We start from the raw sequence: 20,469 nt of genomic DNA on the forward strand, positions 1-20,469 counted from the left end.
TGTTATGTATTAAGAATTGACACAGTATGCATTAAGAATGTTAGCCTCCTGGCCTTTCTGATGGGACGAGAGCTATTTGGGCTAATCGGAGAACATTTTCATCAATATTCAGCTCTTAAATATGCTCTGGAAAGTCGAAATGGCCAAAATTGAGAAGGGTGTTCCTCGATTTTAGAGTACATAGACTCTAAACATCTTAAAACCTTGGCCTCTCCCATATTCTATGACAATGAAGTAGCCTATTCTGCTCCTACCTCCCTAACTACGCTTTTCTGACTCCTAGGCTAACTGCTCTCTACCTTCTTGTCCCTGATTGTGACATTACCCAAGATTGGCCCCCAACCCTCTTCCGCTTTCCTTTTTTCCCCATATCATTCATTATTACCCCTTAAAGTATCACCTATGTGTAAATGATACCCCAAGCTATTCCTCTAACCCCAAATCTCTCCTAATCTGAAAACCCTTTCAGCACGGTGTGTCTAAAATCCAAACAATCACATCACTATCCTCCCATCAGCACCACAAAGAAGTTCTTCCTAGAATTCCTATTTCTGTTAATGATACCACCATTCTCTTAGTTCAAATGCACCCAGAATCTTGGAATGAACTTTGACTCCTCCCTGTCACTTGTACAGGCAGTCACCAATAGCCATTGATGCTTTCTTTCAGGTTTTCACCTACTCTGCTGCGAGGAGGAAACCAAAATAACTATAAGTCCAGACATAATTGTGCTCACTAATGAAAAACGGTTGCTGTATGATGTATAGAAACCTCGGGAGAAAAGTGATTATGTTCTCATAGAGTTGTCACACGTGTATCCCAAACATTAGGAAAGCATGTTTTAAAGTTAGTGTAAACCTTCTCTAACAGGGAAGAGGCTTCAGGAAAGGTGAGACAAATATTTCAAACACAAAATGAAAGAAAGCATCTGAAGAAACCAAGGTGGTTGGGTTGTACAGGTTTTCCAAATTATAAGAGATAGAAAGAAGGTCCCATAATCAAGGCTGTACATATACTTAGAGTAGCACATAATCCAAAACGTGATCACATGGAAGTTAATAGTCATCATGAACTGAATCTCCTGAAAAAGGTTAAGGTCAAGTAAAAGGACTTTTTTCAGCTATTCTGGGAACAAAAGTAGGAAGGGAGTGGGGTTGCTGATAAGTGGGGTAATGTTAACCAATAACGCAGAAAAAGCAGAACGACTTTGCTCCCCTTATGCTTCTATCTTCCCTTTCAAGGAAAATGATCTTCAGACTGGAAAGGGCAGGATCAGCATGGTGAAGAGGAAACTAAAGCCTGAGATGGAAAAGGTGATAGTAAGAAAGCACTTAGCCCTGTAAGTGACTTCAGGTCTCCAGTGCCAGATAAATAACCTGAAAGAGCACTGAATGAACCATCAGATGCGATGAATCGAATCTTCACAGAAGTAGAGAATCACAGCCATGTCTAACCGGTGGCGTCGAGAAAATGTACCAATTTTCAGGCAGGAATTAAGGTAGACTGGAATGAACTATTGCCCAAATCCCAGATTTGTTTGTAAGCAATGATCACCAGAAGCTAACATGAAATCACTGAGAGAAACAAAATCGTATCAAACGAATGTTCCATCCTTTTCTAATCCTACACAGGGACAGGTAACGCGGACTGAGGCTACAGACGTGATATGATGCTCATAGACTTCAAAAAACCATCTCGCCAACTCTCTACTTAGATCTTTACAGATATGATGGAATTCTAGGAGTTGAGTAATTGCAGAGTTGGCTACATTTGTATCCAAATCAGATGTTAATGGTGAAGTAACGTTAACTAGTGAATACTGCTGGGAGTGGGAATGTCTCTAGCAATATATCACAGAGCTCTATGTTTAGCCATGTTGAGTAAATCATTTTAATAAATAAAGTGGATAATTATATAGAACATTGTTAAATTGAACTGAAAATTATAACTGATACATTGGCTTAATCAGAATTTTAGAAGATTATGAAAGAACTGGAAAAAATTACTTAAGACTAACAAAATTAAATTTAATAAAAATAAATATTTTCTATATTTAGATTTTTTAAATGAACCCTCCAAGCACAGGTTTAATGGGACTTATTTTAATAACACTTCATATTTTTTTAAAAGACCAAAGACCCTTTGCTGAATATAAGTCTTGAGTGTGATACATTTGCAGAGACCTAATTTAATTAAGTTCCACAAAGGAACACAGTAAATATTAGCTAGAACTGTATAAAACTGTCGATATTTGACCACCTTTAACTCTTACAAATGGTGATTTCATGCAGTTCAACCTAATAGAAGATTTGGTGTCACAAAAGAAGTACGAAGGGCCTTGAAGCTCAGAGAAGAATCACGTACTACCTTTTGAGACTGGAGAAGATTCACAGAAGTAGCAAATGAGCTAGAATTTGAGCGATGGATGGGGATTTAAACAGAAGGATATCTGGGGAATGAAGGACATTTTAGGCATTGGCAATGGTGGGAGAAAAGATCCTAAAACAGGAAAGTAGTCTAGTTAGCTAAAGTGTAGAGTGAAGTATGTAAAAGTGAGACATAGGAAATCATACCAGAAAGAGAACGGAGCTTGACTTCACAGGCCCTCAAATATACAGCAATAAGTGCTCTAAAATCCTGCGATTTTTCCTACAAAAGCCAAGAACAATATTTGGCACGTAGTAGGTGCTCACATTTGAGTGAGTAAGTGAATTAACAAACGAACTTATTTGTGATAAGTATGAAACAACAAAAGGTCAACATAAACACAGGTCCTGACTGCCAAGTGGGTCCGTCAGTCGAGTCACAGTACTTTTCATCTATAAATGACCTTGACAATCATGTAGTCTAACTCCTCCCAAAAATTCTGGGTGACCACCAATGGGACTGGAAATACTCAAGCAAAGTAGAGGCAAAAGGCTGCCTGTTCCTCTGCCAATTCCTAGGGTAATCTAATTGACCAGGGCAAAATCTCCAAAGGAGATTTCGGTTCAATAACTCCTAAATGTCGTGCTTTTGGATTCTCTCCTGAAAACGAATGCCATCTAAGTCTACAAGCTTCAGAAAAAAATGTTTGGTGGCTTTTGTGGGCAATTGTTTTTAAAAAGTCAAGCATGTCTAAGGTATAATTTTTAAAGAATCTGGCTCCAGGAGAAAAAGCTGAAGCATTAGTCACATGTTTTACATTTCTTACTCTTGCGTGCCAGATTTTTTTTTTTTTTAATTAAGAAAGGAAAAATGGGTCAGCCCAAAAGAATTTTTACAACTGTCAGAATAAATACAAGGCCCATGTAACCCCATAAACTTCAGTTTTGGAGCCTTTTCTCCTTTCTCTCTGTGGCTTACAGTGTCCTTTATTTAGAACCCAGCCCAAAGTACAGCCCTGGTTACTACCCCTACATTTTTTGTACTGTAAGGGCATGTTTTCTGTCAGGCAGGAAGAGGACTGATGTGATCCTAGATTAGAATACAGTCTCTTCTGATTTTAACAGGACATGGTTGGGGGAGGATCTGAGGGTCACAGGAAACCCGTTCCCAATTCTTCTTGGCTCTAAGGTCATTAAGACACCACCCTGCTTCTTAGAAAGCATCACCACCCACAAGATCATTTTGAAAAAGGCTTCAAGAAGCAAGTAATCAGACAGAAGTCACTCTTGGACTCCAGGGCACTTCAGGGCTGAGCACACAGGTCCAGCCATCAGTTCCAGAGAAGTGCAGCTATCCTTAGCTCACCTTTCACTCTAGAAGTCTAGAGTGGCTACTGCTCCTAGGATGAGCACTCGTGCTCAGGTTTACATTCATGCAGGGTCTGCTTTAGTTGAAGAGTTCCAGAATAGTTTCCAGCAACCAGACCTAAAATCCATATGGTGTTCCTGGTACCAACCTGCCCTCTTACAGAGCAGACCAGGCCTCCGGGTAACGCAAATTAAGTCAGACCACCCTAGAACACTGACTTTCAAACCATGATTCACAGTAAAAAGAAAAAATACATTTTACATGGGATTAAGTCTACAACATATTTAAAACAAAAAGTTTGACAATAATGCCATTCTGGTATTTAATTTTAGAATACTAATTTTTAACCCACCAAATTGACTTCAGAACCCACTAATAACCCACAATCTCATATTGAAAAGTAAGGCCCAAGAGCAACAGCATCCAATAGAAATCTAATGCCAGCCAGAAGTAATTTTAAATTTGTTAGCTACCACATTAAAAATATTGAAAAGAAACAGGTGAAATTAATTTTAACAATATATTTTACTTAACCCACTGTATACACAATATTATTATTTCAACATGGGATCACTATACAAACTTACTGAGATAGTTTAAATTATTTTTTTCACACTAAGTCTTCGAAATCTGATGTGGATTTTACATGGACAGAACATCTCAATTCAGATTAGGTACATTTCGAGTGCTCAATATGCTATCACATTGAACAGCACAGTCCTGGAGAGTTCTGGAACCCTAGAACAGCCACACCAGCAATGCTTTCTGCAAGTGGGAGGAAGGAGTGTCGTCCACCCCAGCTGACGTCCCTGCACGCTCAGTCACACGCCCTCATGTCATGTTATACTACCAGGCTCCACAGCCCTGATAAAGGACAGGAGGTTTCACAAGGAACAAGAACAGAAATGAGGCTTGATAACCAATAATGAACATTATCACTTTGAAATGCCTCAAACACGAAGCCTGAATGCACTCGTTTGTGACATCAGAAACATAACAAATGTCACAGAGAATTCAAACTAGAAAGTAACTTTCAGAAAATTTGTTCTGGAAAATATTTCTTGGTGATGACAAAACTGAAATACATAGCATGATTGCAACTATGTTAAAATGTGTGCCTATAAACAGAAATTGGAAAATAATAAGCATAAGTGAAAAGAACTGTGTTCCCATGGTAGGATTATGTATGATTTTTTTCCTCTTTTTAAAAAAAATGTATACTGTTGTTACATCACTCTTTTAAGAATAACATTGCTATAAAAAAAGTTCTTCCCTCTTTTCCAAGGCAAACACTTACACCATTGAATACCAATGCAAAGAAAAAGGTAAGGAAGCGTGCAGGAAAGGGTCAGGAGCAGTCAGAAAACCTGATTTTGATAGAGCCAATCAAAGTTGGGATGGTCTGAATGAAAGCACCTAAAAGTCAAATTCTGAAATTCTAGAATTCTGATAACCTCCAGCATAGGCTTTATAGTTGGCCTAAAGTAGAAATTTAAGAGTTAAGAATGTAAGATCACAGAGCAGAGGAAATTATGAGAGAGCAACAGAGTAAGGGAAAATTGTTTTACTAATGAAAATTGAAAAGTATACCGATAATATTACATAATTTATGTCACTTATTTTTAAGTCCCTTTTTGCCAATGAGTCCTGGTAAGAGGAGTACACCAAAGAAAGTGCACTACACAACAAACCTGCAGCATAAATCTCAAAGTAAGAGCCTTCATCATTATTCTGTGCACGGAGGGTGTCGGATCCCCTTACAAAAATGAGTTACACAGAGCAAAGCCATATTGGTTTGATACTGGGTTAATTTAAGCTTGAAGCAAATTATAGGCCTCAGGTTCCCAGAGGTGCCTGCTTGACCCATGACTCAAATCTGTATGCCACTAAGAAGTTCATGGATTCACTCTAAATTCCATGTTGTCCCATCTATAAAGGTTACTATCATAGCAAGGTCACTTTTCGTATGATCATGAAATGTGTAGGTCAGGTAATGATGACGAAGATAAGGCAAAAACAGCATTTTCCTTTTTAATTGTGTCATTAGTGGGAGCATAAAATACCTGGTAAATCTAGCTTTTTCAATATTTTCTTTTGTTTTAAAAAATAAGATTTACAATATGACCAGGTGGCAAGAAATTCATTAAAGATACATGTTCCATTATAAAGATAAGACCAAACAACTTATAAGATGCTCACTGAGTACTGTGTCTCAGACACTGTCCCAGGTTATTGGAATACAAAGATTAATTAAATGTGGCCCCACCCTTGAGGCACTCCAATGAATAGGGCAAAGAGAAACATAAAAAAAACAAAAACAGCTACTTTGAAAAGTGTTGTAATCGAGCTTTTGGTGAAGTGCTAAGGAAACCCGGGTAAAGTATAGTAAATCCAGAAGAGAGGCCAGGAAAAGTAGAAGACTAAAGATGACGTTTGAGCTGGGACTTGTAAGTAGGAGTTCATCAGTCAACATAGAGCAGAGCAGGCAGACGCAATGCCATGAGCAGGGACACAGGCTGACGGAGCTACACAGAAACATGAACTTCACTATGGGTGATGAAATCGACAACTCCAGATTCTCAACCAAGAATAGGACCAGTTCTTTTCATGGAGACATAACCACATAGGGAGCTGGAGGGCCAGAGGCAATGAAACCTCTCAAATGTCTCTTACCGCTGAGAAGAGGATCACCAACCCTGTTGCCGTAATCCTAGAATAACAGGGAGTTCGGGTTAGGGCTGGGGGCTGAAACCAGAGCTGCCGCCATCAGCACTTTTCAGCCCAGTCATCTAGAGTTTTATAAGCCTTTCTCCCTCGAGCAGACATGCATTTGTGGATTGTCTAGATCAACATTGGATAGAAAGTCATTTTTGTAAAGAATATCATAATCCTCTAACTCTGACCAAAGAATGTTTATGAAGGAAAACGTTAATCAACTTTAGCTCCCTGAGAAACCCTTCTGTGGGAGCCAACAGCAGGTCCCTCAACAGCATGTTATCTGAAGCTGGTTCCCGGGGCTCAGCCGATCACACTATCATTGCTTTGCACGAAGATGAATGTTCACGTGTGACTTGAGTCAGTGTACAAGAGTCCCTTCTCCTTTGGCACCGCGCACAGAGTCAGCAGAACACTCAACACGAGCAAATCACTTATTAAGCATCTTTGCACAAGGGATTTGATTTTCGGTTACAGCCCTGAGTACAAAGGTCAGTTAGCTCCATAAGTCAGCTGAGAACAGATGCAAACAAACAGGGAAGAGATGCTGGGGTGCACGAATCTGGAGACAGTAAGTAGGAAAGGATCTTAAGATGCTCTTGGGGGACCCCACATGAACAGGAGAAAGGCCAGATTTGTGGCCGAGCAGCCAAAGACCCTAAAGACTATTTTTAATCCAGAAGAAGGACAGGAAGGAACGGGAACAAAAAAAGGAACTCACACAAGAGAAATGGAAAGCAAGAAGGAAGCAGCTGTGATAAGCAAGTGGAAAGACGGCGAGAAAATAGATCTTTAAAACTGCGTTCCTAACAGGGAGGCCAGCGACGCTGCAGGAAAAGACAGGAAGAGAGAAGAAAACACACAAAGCAGCCACAGGACTACTCAAAGGAAGTATTTTAAATGCCTACATCTTATGAGGGTCAGTGCGGGTAGGTTGGTAACATTCTTGCCTCTGGCAGTAGGTCAGGAGTTCAAGTCCCACATCAGGATTTGGCCTCAAACCAAAAAAGTTGATTTTCCAGCAGCTCTGCAAGCTGGAAGCACTTTCCATTCTTTGGTGCTTTAACTTTACTTTCTCTGCAACAAATTAAAAGTACCAGAAAGAAAAGCAGAATCAAAGAGAAAATAGAATATTTTCATGTGCAAGATATTCACTGAATCTATCTTTAGAATCCTGTGAGTATGGGGTATTTTTTCCCATGACCAATCAATCTAAGGAGATAATCCTTGCTATTGCATTCTCGATCATCTAGGGTCCCAGTGGTGACGACGGTGGTGGCAGAGGAAGCACTGCTCCTTACTGAACGTGAAGCTGTCACTAAGTAATCAGCAAGTGGGAAGATAGGATTGGAGAAAAGATTCCCTCTGGAATGAGGGAAGAGAGGCAGGATTAAGGAACAGAACCATGCACCCATCAAGCGCTTAGGAGGTAAGGAGAGAGAAAAAAAGAAAGGCCTTTAGGTTAAACAACAACAATAAGGATCCTTACACTTGTATAATAGTTTATATATTTAAAAGTACTTTCATATACGTTAACTCATGTGAGCCTCACAAAATCCATAGGCAGAAGGAAAAACAGATCATATCCCCATTTCACCAGATGAAGACATGGAAGATTTTAAAAGTCATGTGACATTCTGATAGTCACAACCTCAGGAGCAATTCAGCTCATCCCTGGTTTGGGACTCAAGTATTACATTAGCTAATCAATATGTGGCACAGTAAGAAATGCTATCTTTATTTTAACTCATGCAGTTTAATCCATGACTTAAAATTTTTGGTGCAAGCACAATTTGCTAACATCCTAAACTATGCCCAACTAAGAGAGATTTGCACAATGCTTACCAAGAAGTTTTTGGAAAAACTGTTTCCTACCCTCCCATTTTTCTACCAGAAAAAGTGAAAATAGAAGACAGAATATGGCCCACTGTTAAGTAGTAAAATATTTTTTAAAGCACAAAAATAAATATACCAACAAATTAACTAGAGGAAAAATGAAGGAATGTGAAATACAAAATATTGGAGCCCGAGGAATAATTCAGTCTCTCACTGTGCAGGCAGCCAGACAGAGAAAAAGGACAATAGATGACTTCTTATAAACAAAGATTACTAAACCCTGCCACAGTTGGTCCTTCCTCTCGGGTGTGCAAAACGAGAGAGCGATGTCAGCAATGTGTCTTAAAACCTTGCTACTACTGTTTCTTAATCAAGCAATTTGGGGTTCCATATAATCCCAAGTTTCAGGGGGCACATGTAAGAAAGCCACCCAGGTCTCTACAAGTGCCATGGCAGCGTTCAAAAGCACCCCACCACCAGGCGAGTGCGTGCAAACCATGTCCCAGACACTATGCCAAGCACCTGACATACACAACTCATTTACGCCGCGTGGCAATTTCGTCAGGAAGGCACTGCCACTATCCCCACTTCACAGGTGAGGAACTCAGGCTTGAAGAGATTAAATAACTTCACAGCTCAAGCCCACATAGCTCATGTGTGCCAGAGGTGACTTTTGAATTCAGGTCTGTCTGTCACTAAAGCACAGGCTCTAGACCAATCCACTAGGCTACCTGCCTACACCGGGGATCCTACTGACATATCCCTGAAAAGGAAGAGCAGCCAGAAGGTGCCAGCTCCTACAAAGTCCCCAACGGGGCCAATTCCTCTGTCAGGCCTTGATGGCTCTGGACCCTGTTAATAATTGGTTATGTCATTTTTAAAATGGATATGTTTATTGTGTTGTGACTTGGACAGAAAGTGGCAACTCTTTTCCCTGTGCTTCACAAACTAACCAAAGGCTTTAATTTCCTTAGTTTTCTATTTAGGAACATCAGTTATCTCAATAAACAATGTCAAGGGTTGCAATCTTAATTGAAAAGTCATGACTATAAAGCATTCTATTTTTAGCCAATGTCTAATGCAGTTTCAGTTATTTTTACTTGTATCCATTCAATGTTCTTCTCTTAAATAAATACTATCCACAGATTCTAGCTCCATCACCAGCAGTGACAAAAGTTATGGGTATAAGAACCGCACAAAAGCAGGGAAGCTAGCAAGAGGGGTGCAGAGAGATTCGGTTGATATGACTGACCTTTAGCAGAAAAGGTTTGTGTTTAGCCTTCAAATTATCTCTAGAATTATGAAACTGGAAAGGCTCAGCCTTTGCTTCATTCTTACACAAGATTAAAATCTGTATTTAAATCAGCAGGAAAAAAATAAAAGAAAAAAGTTGAATTGCTGAATTCTTTGCAGAAAAGAACAAACATACAAAACTTCTGGGGGAGTTTACATAGGACTAGATTAACTGTGTTGAAACAAATTCAAATGAATGGACCACAGATGGCATAAGCAATTAAATGCTAGAAAATGTAGGGTAATGAGTCTATGAGAGTTCTTAAAAATCTGGAACCACCAACAACACACTACCCCACCCCCAATCACTACTACTGTTATCCGCAGAAGTCATATGCTGTATAACATAAAGGAAAAGGTGGCTTGGTGGAAACAAGCCAGGCAGAGACCCAAATCATCGGAACAAAACTCACAGCCACATCAGTGAAAAGCCACAGGTATTTCTACGACGTTAAGACAACAGAATCCGTGGTAAATGACATGATTCTCCCCCTGTACCAGACTGAGCTTCCTACCAGGCGGTATCTTCTATCTAATGTTGTAAACTTAGTATACCTTTATTCCCTCCTTTCTTCCTCTGTTTTTATTCTTTTTTAAACTAAAGGCAATTCTCAGATTAAATTTAACCAAACAATCCCAATAACGACACAAGTAAGGGAAACCAAGCAAACATGAGAGTCAAGCTTTGATCAATTATATAGAAGCCATAAAGTAACATTATAAAGATGTACCAAATCTTAAAAAGCAATATATGAAAAGACATTTTAATATTTAGGCTGTGTGTGTGTGTGCGTGTGTGTGTGTGTGTGTATGTGTGTGTAAGAGAGAGAGAGATTGATATGTGGTAGCAGTAAACCAGGGAAGCATTAGATCTTACTAAAATTTTTCTTTTGTACAGGTAGAATCAGCAATCAGAGTGAGCCTCCAAGAGCAGTAACGCCAGCAGCCAGGATAAATAGTGTCAAAGAGGGTTTAAAGACATTGTGTAGGGAGAGGGATAAAGACCAGGACACCTAACCATAAAATTTCTTGTGTCCCTAACAACACAATTGTAAGTTTAACTGCTGTTGTCTAAAATACAACTCTGTAATCATAGTCCTGCGGGTTCCATATTTATTCCCTCTCCATGGCCTACAGATTCAATTTGTTTAGTAGGTAGGGAAACAGAAGACTTTAAAAAAAGAAAAGAAACCACCAGCTCTGCAAAGTTCTCTGGCATCTGAGAAGCCAAGCAGTCTTTTCTGCCTTGTTCACGGTGAGCCTAAACTGAGATGTGGTCTCTACACATGACACATGAGGCCCACCTGGATCTGGTTTTTCTGCAGGACCCTCCGATGGGAAAGGAGGCATTTGCTAATGGACACGAAGGAAGCCTGACTCGAAGTACCCGATGCATTTCCCCCAATGAGAAAAAGATGACACTGACCCCAGAAAGCCAGAAGGCTTGCGCTGACCTGTTCTTTGAAACCAGAGTGCCTAAGATCATGCCCGCCAGGACTCCTCCTCTGGCCTACCACCCTGCCGCCCTCCCTCCCACACCTACACTCACCCCCACCCACCCTCTTCCTTCTGCTGCCACAGTGTCTATTCAGGTCCTCCTCCCTTTCTTCACCTCGTGACCACCGAAGCTTCCTCCTGGGTCCCCATGCTCCAGTCTAGCTCCCTTCCAACCCATCTATCCTGCAGCTGTCAGTCATCATTCTAAAATGAAATCTGACCATGCCACTATGCTTACAACCCTTCATTGACTACCCCAGCAAATTCCACAGCTCAGCAAACCACGTTCTCAGTGACATGGCTCACGCGATTCCCTCTTCCCAGGCTGAGCCTCACACAGGAGGAGTCTCATTTCAGGGCTCCATGCCTTCCCACAGGTTGTGCTCTCTGGCTGGAACACTGGCCCCCAGGGGCCCACACCCTCGGTTAACTCCTCCTCACCTGTCACCTCTCCACCGAAGGGCCCTCTCCCTTGTGCTGGCTACCTGGACCACCCACCACCCCTCACTCCCATCGGATTTAGATGCCACCCCCGCTCCTGGGCTCCCCTTAGCAATGGTCACACCTACCGCAATACACCATAGTTAGTTTAACTTTCTATCTCCCCCACTCAATATTCCTTCAGAAGAAGGTTTTCTTTTACTTTGTATTCCCAAGATTTAACATGGTGTCTGGCATAAAGCTTTTGATGAATAAATGAATGCTATCGAAGGAGAGGTTAGCAGGCTCCAATACGGATGACACAACCATACAAAGAGACATGCAGCAGCAGTGAAGGAGTTCACGCTGGTGTGTTTACTAGCGAATGACCCACAAACTGCCAACAACCCCAGAGAACTCCAAATCAACTCTGGAGAGACGGCCACACCCATCCACAACAAAGACGCGGAGCTAGCTGAGCTCCTCTAATGGAATGAAGCAACATTCATCATCTTTCTCCAGTTAACCAATACTTTTCGTGCTCTGTCTATAGGAATCAAATTATTTTCTATAAAAAAGTATACAATGGTACAAATTCAAATGTTTTATTTATGTTGTGTATTTTTGGACATTTTAACATAAAATATATAAAACGGTCACAAGATTCTGATGATTGAGAAGGGGGAAGCTTAAAGAGATATGTATACCACGGAAACTCAAATCAGTGGGGTAGGGCAGTGGCAAATTCCAGCTAAGTGCCAAAGTGGAAAGGCACAGTATTCTCCTTATTTCTCTCCTTTTCTTTCTAAATTTAAAACTCCAAGAGGCTTTCTCTTTATGTCACAGAAATGAGAATGAAGTATGTTCACAATACTGTTTTAACAGAATGTATACTTTTAAGTATAAAGGGTTAATGTGTCTCTTATATTTATGCCATTATGTATCTGCTAGAACAGACACGTATTTTGAACTCAACTGGGTATTGCCTGGATTGAACTGAAATGGATATTCTTGATTACATGCTTCGTATTCCTTACATAGATCCCAAAAGATTCTGAAAACAGTGAAAGGTCCCAATGCAATAACAGTGTCTCAGGCAATTCCAATTTACTATATTTTCTTAATTGGTAGGCTACTCTATTATTGGATTAATTATTTTAGAAACATGTTCCCAAGGTCCAGATGGAAAAGTCTAGTTGGTTCATTTACAGATGATTGCTAAATTTTGAAATCTACTTTCTAAAGTCTAAATTAAACATTCCAACAGACACAAATAATGCAACCCAAGGGCCTGTTTTCCTAGATGAAAACAAAGATGACCAACTGTAAACTAAAGGCTCCTCTAGGGCTTATCTCCTTACAATTCTAAAATCCCACCCCTGAGCTTTCCAACCACACATAATTGTTATGCTTGCCAATACTTTTTAACTCATGCGTTGCCTTTCTTTCTTCAACATTCATCAGTAAGACAGGGACAGTTGGACCTCCTGGTTTTAAAGGCACTGGGAAATTTTTATTAAGATGTACGATTGCTACCTCTGTTTGTGCCCTGCTTTGTTCCAGAAAGGATGTAAGACATCTATAATCATTACCTAATTGAATTTTCTCACCAAAACGCCCCTCTTCTTTTCTTCATAAGCTAACATCTTCATGCTGATTTCGTTTTAAATGAGAAGCAACCACACATTCATATTTAACATGCAATATTAGTCCCCCAAAGAAGGATGAAGCTTGATCTATTCATTCAGCAAACATTCATTGTGTTTCTGCCAACTCTATAGCCATAGTTGTGAGCTTACAGTCTAGCAGGGGATAAAAACAGGCAATCACAACAGAGTGAAGTAAATGCACGACAGGGAGAAACAGAATGCTCCTGGTGCACACAGAAGGGACACATCATCCAGATTTGGTGATTAGAGAAGGTTCCTAGAAGTGAAGTTAGCGGAGAACTTGAGGAACTGTGTGCCATTTGAAGGCAACGTGGATATAGCAACACCATGGAAACACCAGGTAGAGTCCATCCAAATAGTGTATCCAAGTGAGATTCAACTTCTCAATCCAGATGTGACAAGTGGTTATCTGACCACTCTGCTCACAGAACCCACAGATCGGCCACAACGTGCCCAAACACCAGGTTCTATAACAGATTTCCAGTTCCTTTTATCTCTAAATATATCCTGCTTTCTCCTGTCCTATTTCACTCTACCAATCTCTCCCAGCTATCAGGTATTTCAACTCAGTCCAACAAACATTTATTAAGAGCCTACGTGGGAAATAGTGTGATAAACACTGGACACAGGGAAGGGAGGCACTGGGCCCCACCACAAGGACTGCATGACCACAGAAGTGTAGGACTGAGAAAAGCCACGTGACTTGGCCATTGGCCATTCCACTGCCCACAAATTTTGCAGAGGTGATCTAGCACTAACAACCTGCTTGTGAAACAAGTATCCTCACTTTGAACTAACCTTAGTTTGACATATTTTCTGGACCCTGGAGTCTGTCATATTCTGAAGATAACGGCATGAGTTGTTGACCCCAAATCCCCTTCTCGAGCAGGTGGACTCTTCCATCTTTTTGAGAATTCTTCCTAAAATGGTACATTTACCGCTTTCGAAAAATACTGTTATTTTCTTAACTCGTTTCTACATATCACTGTCAATGTCTAACAACACTACTGGGACCAAAGAAAAATAACAAGTTTTGACCATTTCCTCTTCCATAAATCATTAGGCATTCTACAAGCTAAGTGAATGCTTGGGTGAAATTACTTTTTAGTGCCTCTTCCAATACTGAGATTTGATGATTTTATGACATAGTTGCAGCCATTTTTCTTTGATAGCTGTAGGTAGGTAAAATTATCCCAGCCTAAGATGCTATTGCTAAGGGAAAATGGATCAGCATTTCAACAATATTTGGTTTTTCGAAGTCACCAGCATAACTTCATTGTCAGTGGGCAAAGCTGCAGCTGCGTGTATAAGTAAACCAAGCCTGGGCCACACTTGGTTGTATATTTTCCAACCAAAGACAGAGGGTTTTACTTCAAAAGACCAACTGAACAGAAAATTTAACAAACAAAATAAAAAAGAATGACCTCGATGTTTTGGACTGCATGATACTTCGCATCTTTGGATGTATAATTATTTTGTTATCCTTCCCAAAATTGAATCATAATTATGTTTTGAGATCTAAGTACTATAAAATACAAAAATTGCATTTTGCTGTTTTTACGCTTTTTGGAAAAGCATTAAAGACGTATAACAAGGCTATGCCCACCTCCTTGTGCTACATAACCTCACACGTCTTCGCTGCACCACGCTTTACACATCCAAAATGGAGAGTTTATCGATAAGATACACATCTTCGCAACAAATGTCTCAATTTATAGCTCAGGTTATCATTCAAAACCTAAAGAAGACAAGAAAGCCACATCTTCGAATTTCTTCATCAGTTGCAACATGCAGAAAAAAATCACACCATAAGCATCCTCCCTCTTTTGAGTCAGTGTTCTCTTCTACTACTCTGGAAACACAGCAAGGAGCTAACCATCTGGGTTCAAAGCTGGCATGTACCACTTCCCAGCCATGTGACCCTGGCAAGCAATTTAACCTCTTTTGGCATTAGTTTCCTCATGTGAAAAAAAGAGAGAGAGAGAGATAACCATTATTTCACTTCCTCAAGAAGGTTGTCGTCATACTTCAATAATTTCCTCACCTCATCTCAATCACAACTTTACTCTAAAACTGGTTACTTAGAAGAATTTTTTTTTTTTTTTTGAGACAGAGTCTCACTCTGTTGCCCGAGCTAGAGTGCCATGGCGTCAGCCTAGCTCACAGCAACCTCAAACTCCTGGGCTCCAATGATCCTTCTGCCTCAGCCTCCCAAAGAATGCGCCACCATGCTCGGCTAATTTTTTCTATTTTTAGTTGTCCAGCTAATTTCTTTCTATTTTCAGCAGAGACAGGTCTCGCTCTTGCTGAGGCTGATCTCAAAATTCCGACCTCAAGAGATCTTCCAGCCTCGGCCTCCCAGAGTGCTAGGTACTTTGGAGAATTTTTAAAGGGTTACCAGAATGTAGGAAAGCAAACATTAGGAAGCCACTTGGTTCTCAAGACAAAGGTTCTGTAATTGCTATGGCTCACTTGAGTTGCATTTAATTAAGTCTGGAATTTTCAAGGACAAAAACAGAGCTTCCCAACAGGACACCTAAGAGAAGAAAACAAGTGGGATTAGAGCTGCAGAGTTGCTAAGAACTGGTTCTTGAGGAGTAGGGTGGTAGCAGTAAGTCACACTTTGTTGAAATGAGGGAGAGGGAGAGAGATTCCTCCATCAACTAGAGCCAATGTTTTACATCATCCTCCTTCTCAATATTTCAGATCTATACTTAAGTCCATGATGAACCAACTCTAAACTCCATATACATTTGGGAACACTGGGAGAGCGGGAGAAGAGAAGAAGTGGAATCCAGTGAACAGAATAGTCAAAGGGAATTACTAAATAAATGTGAACATCTCAATGAAGGACAGTTTACGTATCTGGGGGCCTATAGAGTGAACCCCTCCATTTCCCATCACTTACTCATTCACTGCTGCTGTATTTAGCTAAAAACTAAAACTGTCACCCAAGTGACATCAGTCTCATTAGAAAGAGAGGAACAATTTGACACCAAAAATTGTTAACAACCCTTTTGAAGGCAACTGGTTCAGAACCTGTGAATCTTTCTGCAACAGCCAGACATGCCACACCACATCCATACCAAATTTAAACAAAATACATGTACACAACCACCCACAACACAGTGACGCCTTATCAGAACTCTAGTTCTGCTTTCCCTGTCAGGTCTGCTGGTGATGCACATAATTAATTTCAAAATCATAATCGGAGTAAAGTAGCTGCTTGATGAGCGAAGACCTCTCATCCTCACTGGAAAGGTTCCACACCTGCAGATGTCACCGGTTTACGGCGCTAGTGGGTGGTACTCTGGCCCGAAGTACAGTAGCAGGAAAGGTGTGAGCCGAAGTAGCTGGGGAAGCCCAGAGCAATGAATGAATGGCTGTGTCAGCAGACCCATGGCAGATGAAGTGACTGCTGCTGGCCATCTTGCCTTAAATTCCGGGAGTTACGAGTCACACACGGCCTCTACTCTTAACATGAGGCCTTGGGCAGTTTTGTTTCCTGCCCTTTTTCACACTCCACCTTTGAATACTAATCAAAATATTTTGAATTTTCTGAGACTCCAAGCCAGCAAGGGCACAACCCTCATCTCTGAAGCTCATCACCTGTCAGTACCTGAGTGTGGCTAGAATAAGGCCAGGAGAGCCACACTCCATCCCCTCTATTCAGCCCACCATTATTTTCTTTCTCAAGGCTTTTCTGTGTCACCTGTCACCACTCTCTCTGAGAGTCACTTCTATCTCCAGACCAAGAATTCCTTCATTCTTCCAGATGCTGATGTTTGCCCAAGTAGTGATCCCATCACCAAGCTTTCCACTTCTCACATTTCCTTTATTTGGGATGTGTTGAAGGATCCACTAGGCAATAACTAAGAACTCGCATGACCCTGCCTGGTATTTTAGAATCTCAGTGAAAAAGAGTCTTGTTAACAGGAACAAGCGTTTGTCCAAAGGCCCACCACTCTACATACTCTACACACCCGGTCGTGGGCACTAAGCATGCCTCCTTCCAGGCTACAGAAAGGAGATCGCAACAGGAAACCTGCCACCCCTCAAAGGAAGCAGAGTTGGAACGATCTGTCCTCTGAGCATTCTCGGTGCCCCGTAGGGGTACAGGAGTAGGGCAGAGGTTGTCAGCATCAGGGGGTGGAGGACAGGCAGGGAAGAGGGTGCCATGGGGGCACAGCTGCTTTATGGCTCTTGTCTAACAGTGTTGCTGCCTGGCCCTGTTACTCTGTGTGTCATTTTCTGCCACTCCACCCCACATCTATTTGCCAAATACCTCAAGATGTTTCTAAGAGGTTCTGAATTATTAACAAACCTAGGGAAGATCCTTTGGAAAACATTAAATACAAAAACAGACCTGTACAGCTAGTGCAAACACTTGGTCATTAGCATTTTCCTTTTTAAGGCCAAAAGAGAGAGGGGGAAAAAAAAAAAAAAAAAAGCCTGTCTCTGCTAAATAATAATGATATTCACAGAACAACAGACACTGAAACTCCAAAGCTCACAATCTCTCCAGCTTTACTCACCCCTAGCCATCTTGCTCCTTTATTGGCAGCCTGTTGAATCTGGACTCTTTTGAGGGTGACATGGTAAACAGCTCCTTCCTCTACCTCTTCACCCCAGTCCTGAATCGAGCTCTGCCAAGGATGGGATAAAGAGAAAGAAAAAGAGTATTTTTTTTTCCTCTCCGCTAACCACAATCTATCCCAGCTGCTTTGCTGCTCACAACAGCACTCAGGGCACGAGACGGGCTGTTCAAAATAAATATTACAATCAGAGCAACACGAGACACATTGCGATAGCGGAATGCCGAGATTTTCTTGGCGGGTAGCCCCTTCCTGTGGCATCAGGATCCCCGGACTTTTCCATTTAGTTATTTTTCCTAGACTTGCTCACAGATCTTAAATAGTTTCTTTTAAGTCTTTTTTTTTTTCTTCATAAGGAAACTACGGTTTAGATCTGATTAACGTGTGCCCTTTAAGTAAAAAAGAAAAATAACTCATTTGTTGAAAAAGTGTGTACTTTTATAAGTGGCTCAATCATTTGAGCAAACTAGATTTTAAACTCAGACACAAACAAGTGTTTAAAATGCCAAGAGTCCTCACTCTCTTGGAAGTAAAGTGGTTTGCTTGTCTTTCTCTCCACTTATTGTTTTGGAGCCCAAAAAGTTAGCGGGGGTGGAAAGTTTTTATTTCCGTAAAATAATCTGGCAAGTGCAGAAAAAGCAACACATCATCATGCAGCTTCAACTGAAATGTGTGTAGCAATCCCTGGATTTCCACGTCCCCCTGCTAAACCTCAGTTTGGGGTTAAAGAGCCGCTGGGACGCAGAGGCGCTCCGCGGGACACCCAGCCTGGCGATTCTTTCCCTTCAAAGTTCTGCTGTCCTGACAGCCATCTGTCCCAGACACACCGCAGGCACCGGCAGAGAGAGTGGGTGCCGTTTAAAGGGAGAAGACACGCAGAGAGGGAGGGATACGGAGCAGAGCGAGAGGCTCGAGCTCACGAGCGCGGGATCGGATTGCTCCGTCCACGCCGAGGGAGTCCGCAACACGCCCAGCGAAAGCGGGAGAAGATTCCCCCACCGGAGAAGCCTCCGGAGAAGGCAGAGAGCTCGCGTTACCATTTTAGCTTGCCAGAGCAATTTCATGCTCAGTTTTCTCTCCGGGACGTGAACGCGGCATGGTGCGCCCTGCTCCGCGGCCACCGCAGCGTCGCTCGCCTCGGCCCCGCGAGTCCCGGTCCCCGGCGGCCGCCGCGCTCAGACACGCGCCGCGCTGCCCCCGCCGCCGCCGCCGCCGGCGCGCGCCACTCGGGCCACAAAGGGAGCGCGGCGAGCGAGCGAGCAGCGAGGAGCAGACTCCTCCCCACGCCACTCCGTGATGTCAGGCTTTCCTGTTTGTGCCTGCGAGCGCACTCTCCCCTCTGCAGCCGCGCGGACCAAGCTAGCGCGAAAGCGTTCCCCCAGCGCTGAAGGTGACGGGGAAACGACGCTCTGAGTTTGTCGAGTGTCCCTGAGGGTCACCAGGTGCCAAAATAGAACTGAGTGCGGGATGGGGGGGTGTAAGCCTGTGCGGCCGCTCCTTCCTTCGCTCAGAGAAACAAAGGAAGGGGAAAGTCAGAAAAAGTTCTAGAGTATCACTTTTGAATCTAGAATAATTAAATCAGAGCGACCCCAAGGACAGCAACAACACTAGAAGCCAGGAAGTTTTTCCTTAGGACAAAGGATAAGGTCAGAGGATACCCGGATATTCCAAAAGCCATGCCCAGGGGCTGTACCCCGTCCGGCATCGGCACACTACCAACAGGAAATCGCTCCGGACTGCTTTGTACCACGCGTTATGATAAGGCTCAGGGACTGGTGGGGAGGGGCCGCAGCGTGGAAGGGTTTGCAGGGACTGACGGGGCCCTGGAGGTGCCGGGAGTCTCTGTCGGAGCCACTGTAAGTCGAGTTGTCTGTACTGTAGGGACATAGTGCGACAATAACCGCGGGGGAAAAGCTCTTCATAAGACGACTGCCAGCAGGAATTTCATCATAACGGAAAGACCCTGCCATAGGGACAAAAGATTATTACATTTTTTAGATCCAGTTTTAATAAATCAACAGCAAGAGATTCAGATGATAATGCAATCAAACTTGGCACCTGCCGGAATCCCATGCCAATTACGAAAGCTTCAGGGATCATGCCTTTCCTACTATTCACCCCTAAATGAATTTAATCACCTTTAAATTAAAAAAAAAAAAAAGCCTCGCACTAATTGTCATGCTAAGGTACAGGCTGGACTTGGGTTAACAGTAAGGATATCCCAAGCTGAAAATTTAAAAATCAAGTGTGCTGATGTCCGCAGGAGAACAGAATAAATGACAGCAAGGGTGTACATCAAAGAAAAACAAAAGATGTGAAGATGTTCTCAAGTCACTCAGCCAAGTTACCTTCATACAACCAGAAACTACAAGGCTCTCAGGGACTATATAGAGAGGAAAATGCTGTTTTTATCAAGCTGAAATGCTTGTCTCAGTAATTTAAAAAAAAAAAAAAAGGCATATAGAATAGATCCTTCTGTGATGACCAGGACAGAGTGTTTCTAGGAGCCAGAGGAAAATGATGTGGAGGCCCTACCTCCCTGCTTGTTAAGCCATCCTCAGGACCCCAGGCCCATACCTAGAGGACCTACTATTCGGCGATCTTGAAGACCAGAGGATGCAAATGAGTTAGCAACCCATAAGATTAATTTCACCACTACCTAACCTAATTTCGGGCTATAAACTTGTAGATGACTGAAAATTTTCCAC

General features: G+C 42.1%; 1 protein-coding gene across 1 annotated transcript in view; it reads right to left on the minus strand.

Annotated features, from left to right (window-relative positions):
* The window catches only part of RGL1 (ral guanine nucleotide dissociation stimulator-like 1), a 138,779-nt gene extending 119,745 nt beyond the window's left edge, over nucleotides 1-19,034 (minus strand). Inside the window, exons 1-2 of the mRNA XM_012639986.1 lie at nucleotides 18,799-19,034; nucleotides 17,702-17,812 (exon numbers count right to left, since the gene is read on the minus strand). Coding sequence (XP_012495440.1) covers nucleotides 17,702-17,812; nucleotides 18,799-18,825 — 138 coding nt within the window. The 5' untranslated portion in view covers nucleotides 18,826-19,034. The remainder of the gene's footprint in view (nucleotides 1-17,701; nucleotides 17,813-18,798) is intronic.
* Nucleotides 19,035-20,469: the final 1,435 nt, after the last annotated feature.

The sequence above is a fragment of the Propithecus coquereli genome, unplaced genomic scaffold, assembly GCF_000956105.1.
Source record: "Propithecus coquereli isolate 6110/MARCELLA unplaced genomic scaffold, Pcoq_1.0 Scaffold146, whole genome shotgun sequence".
NCBI lineage: Eukaryota > Metazoa > Chordata > Mammalia > Primates > Indriidae > Propithecus > Propithecus coquereli.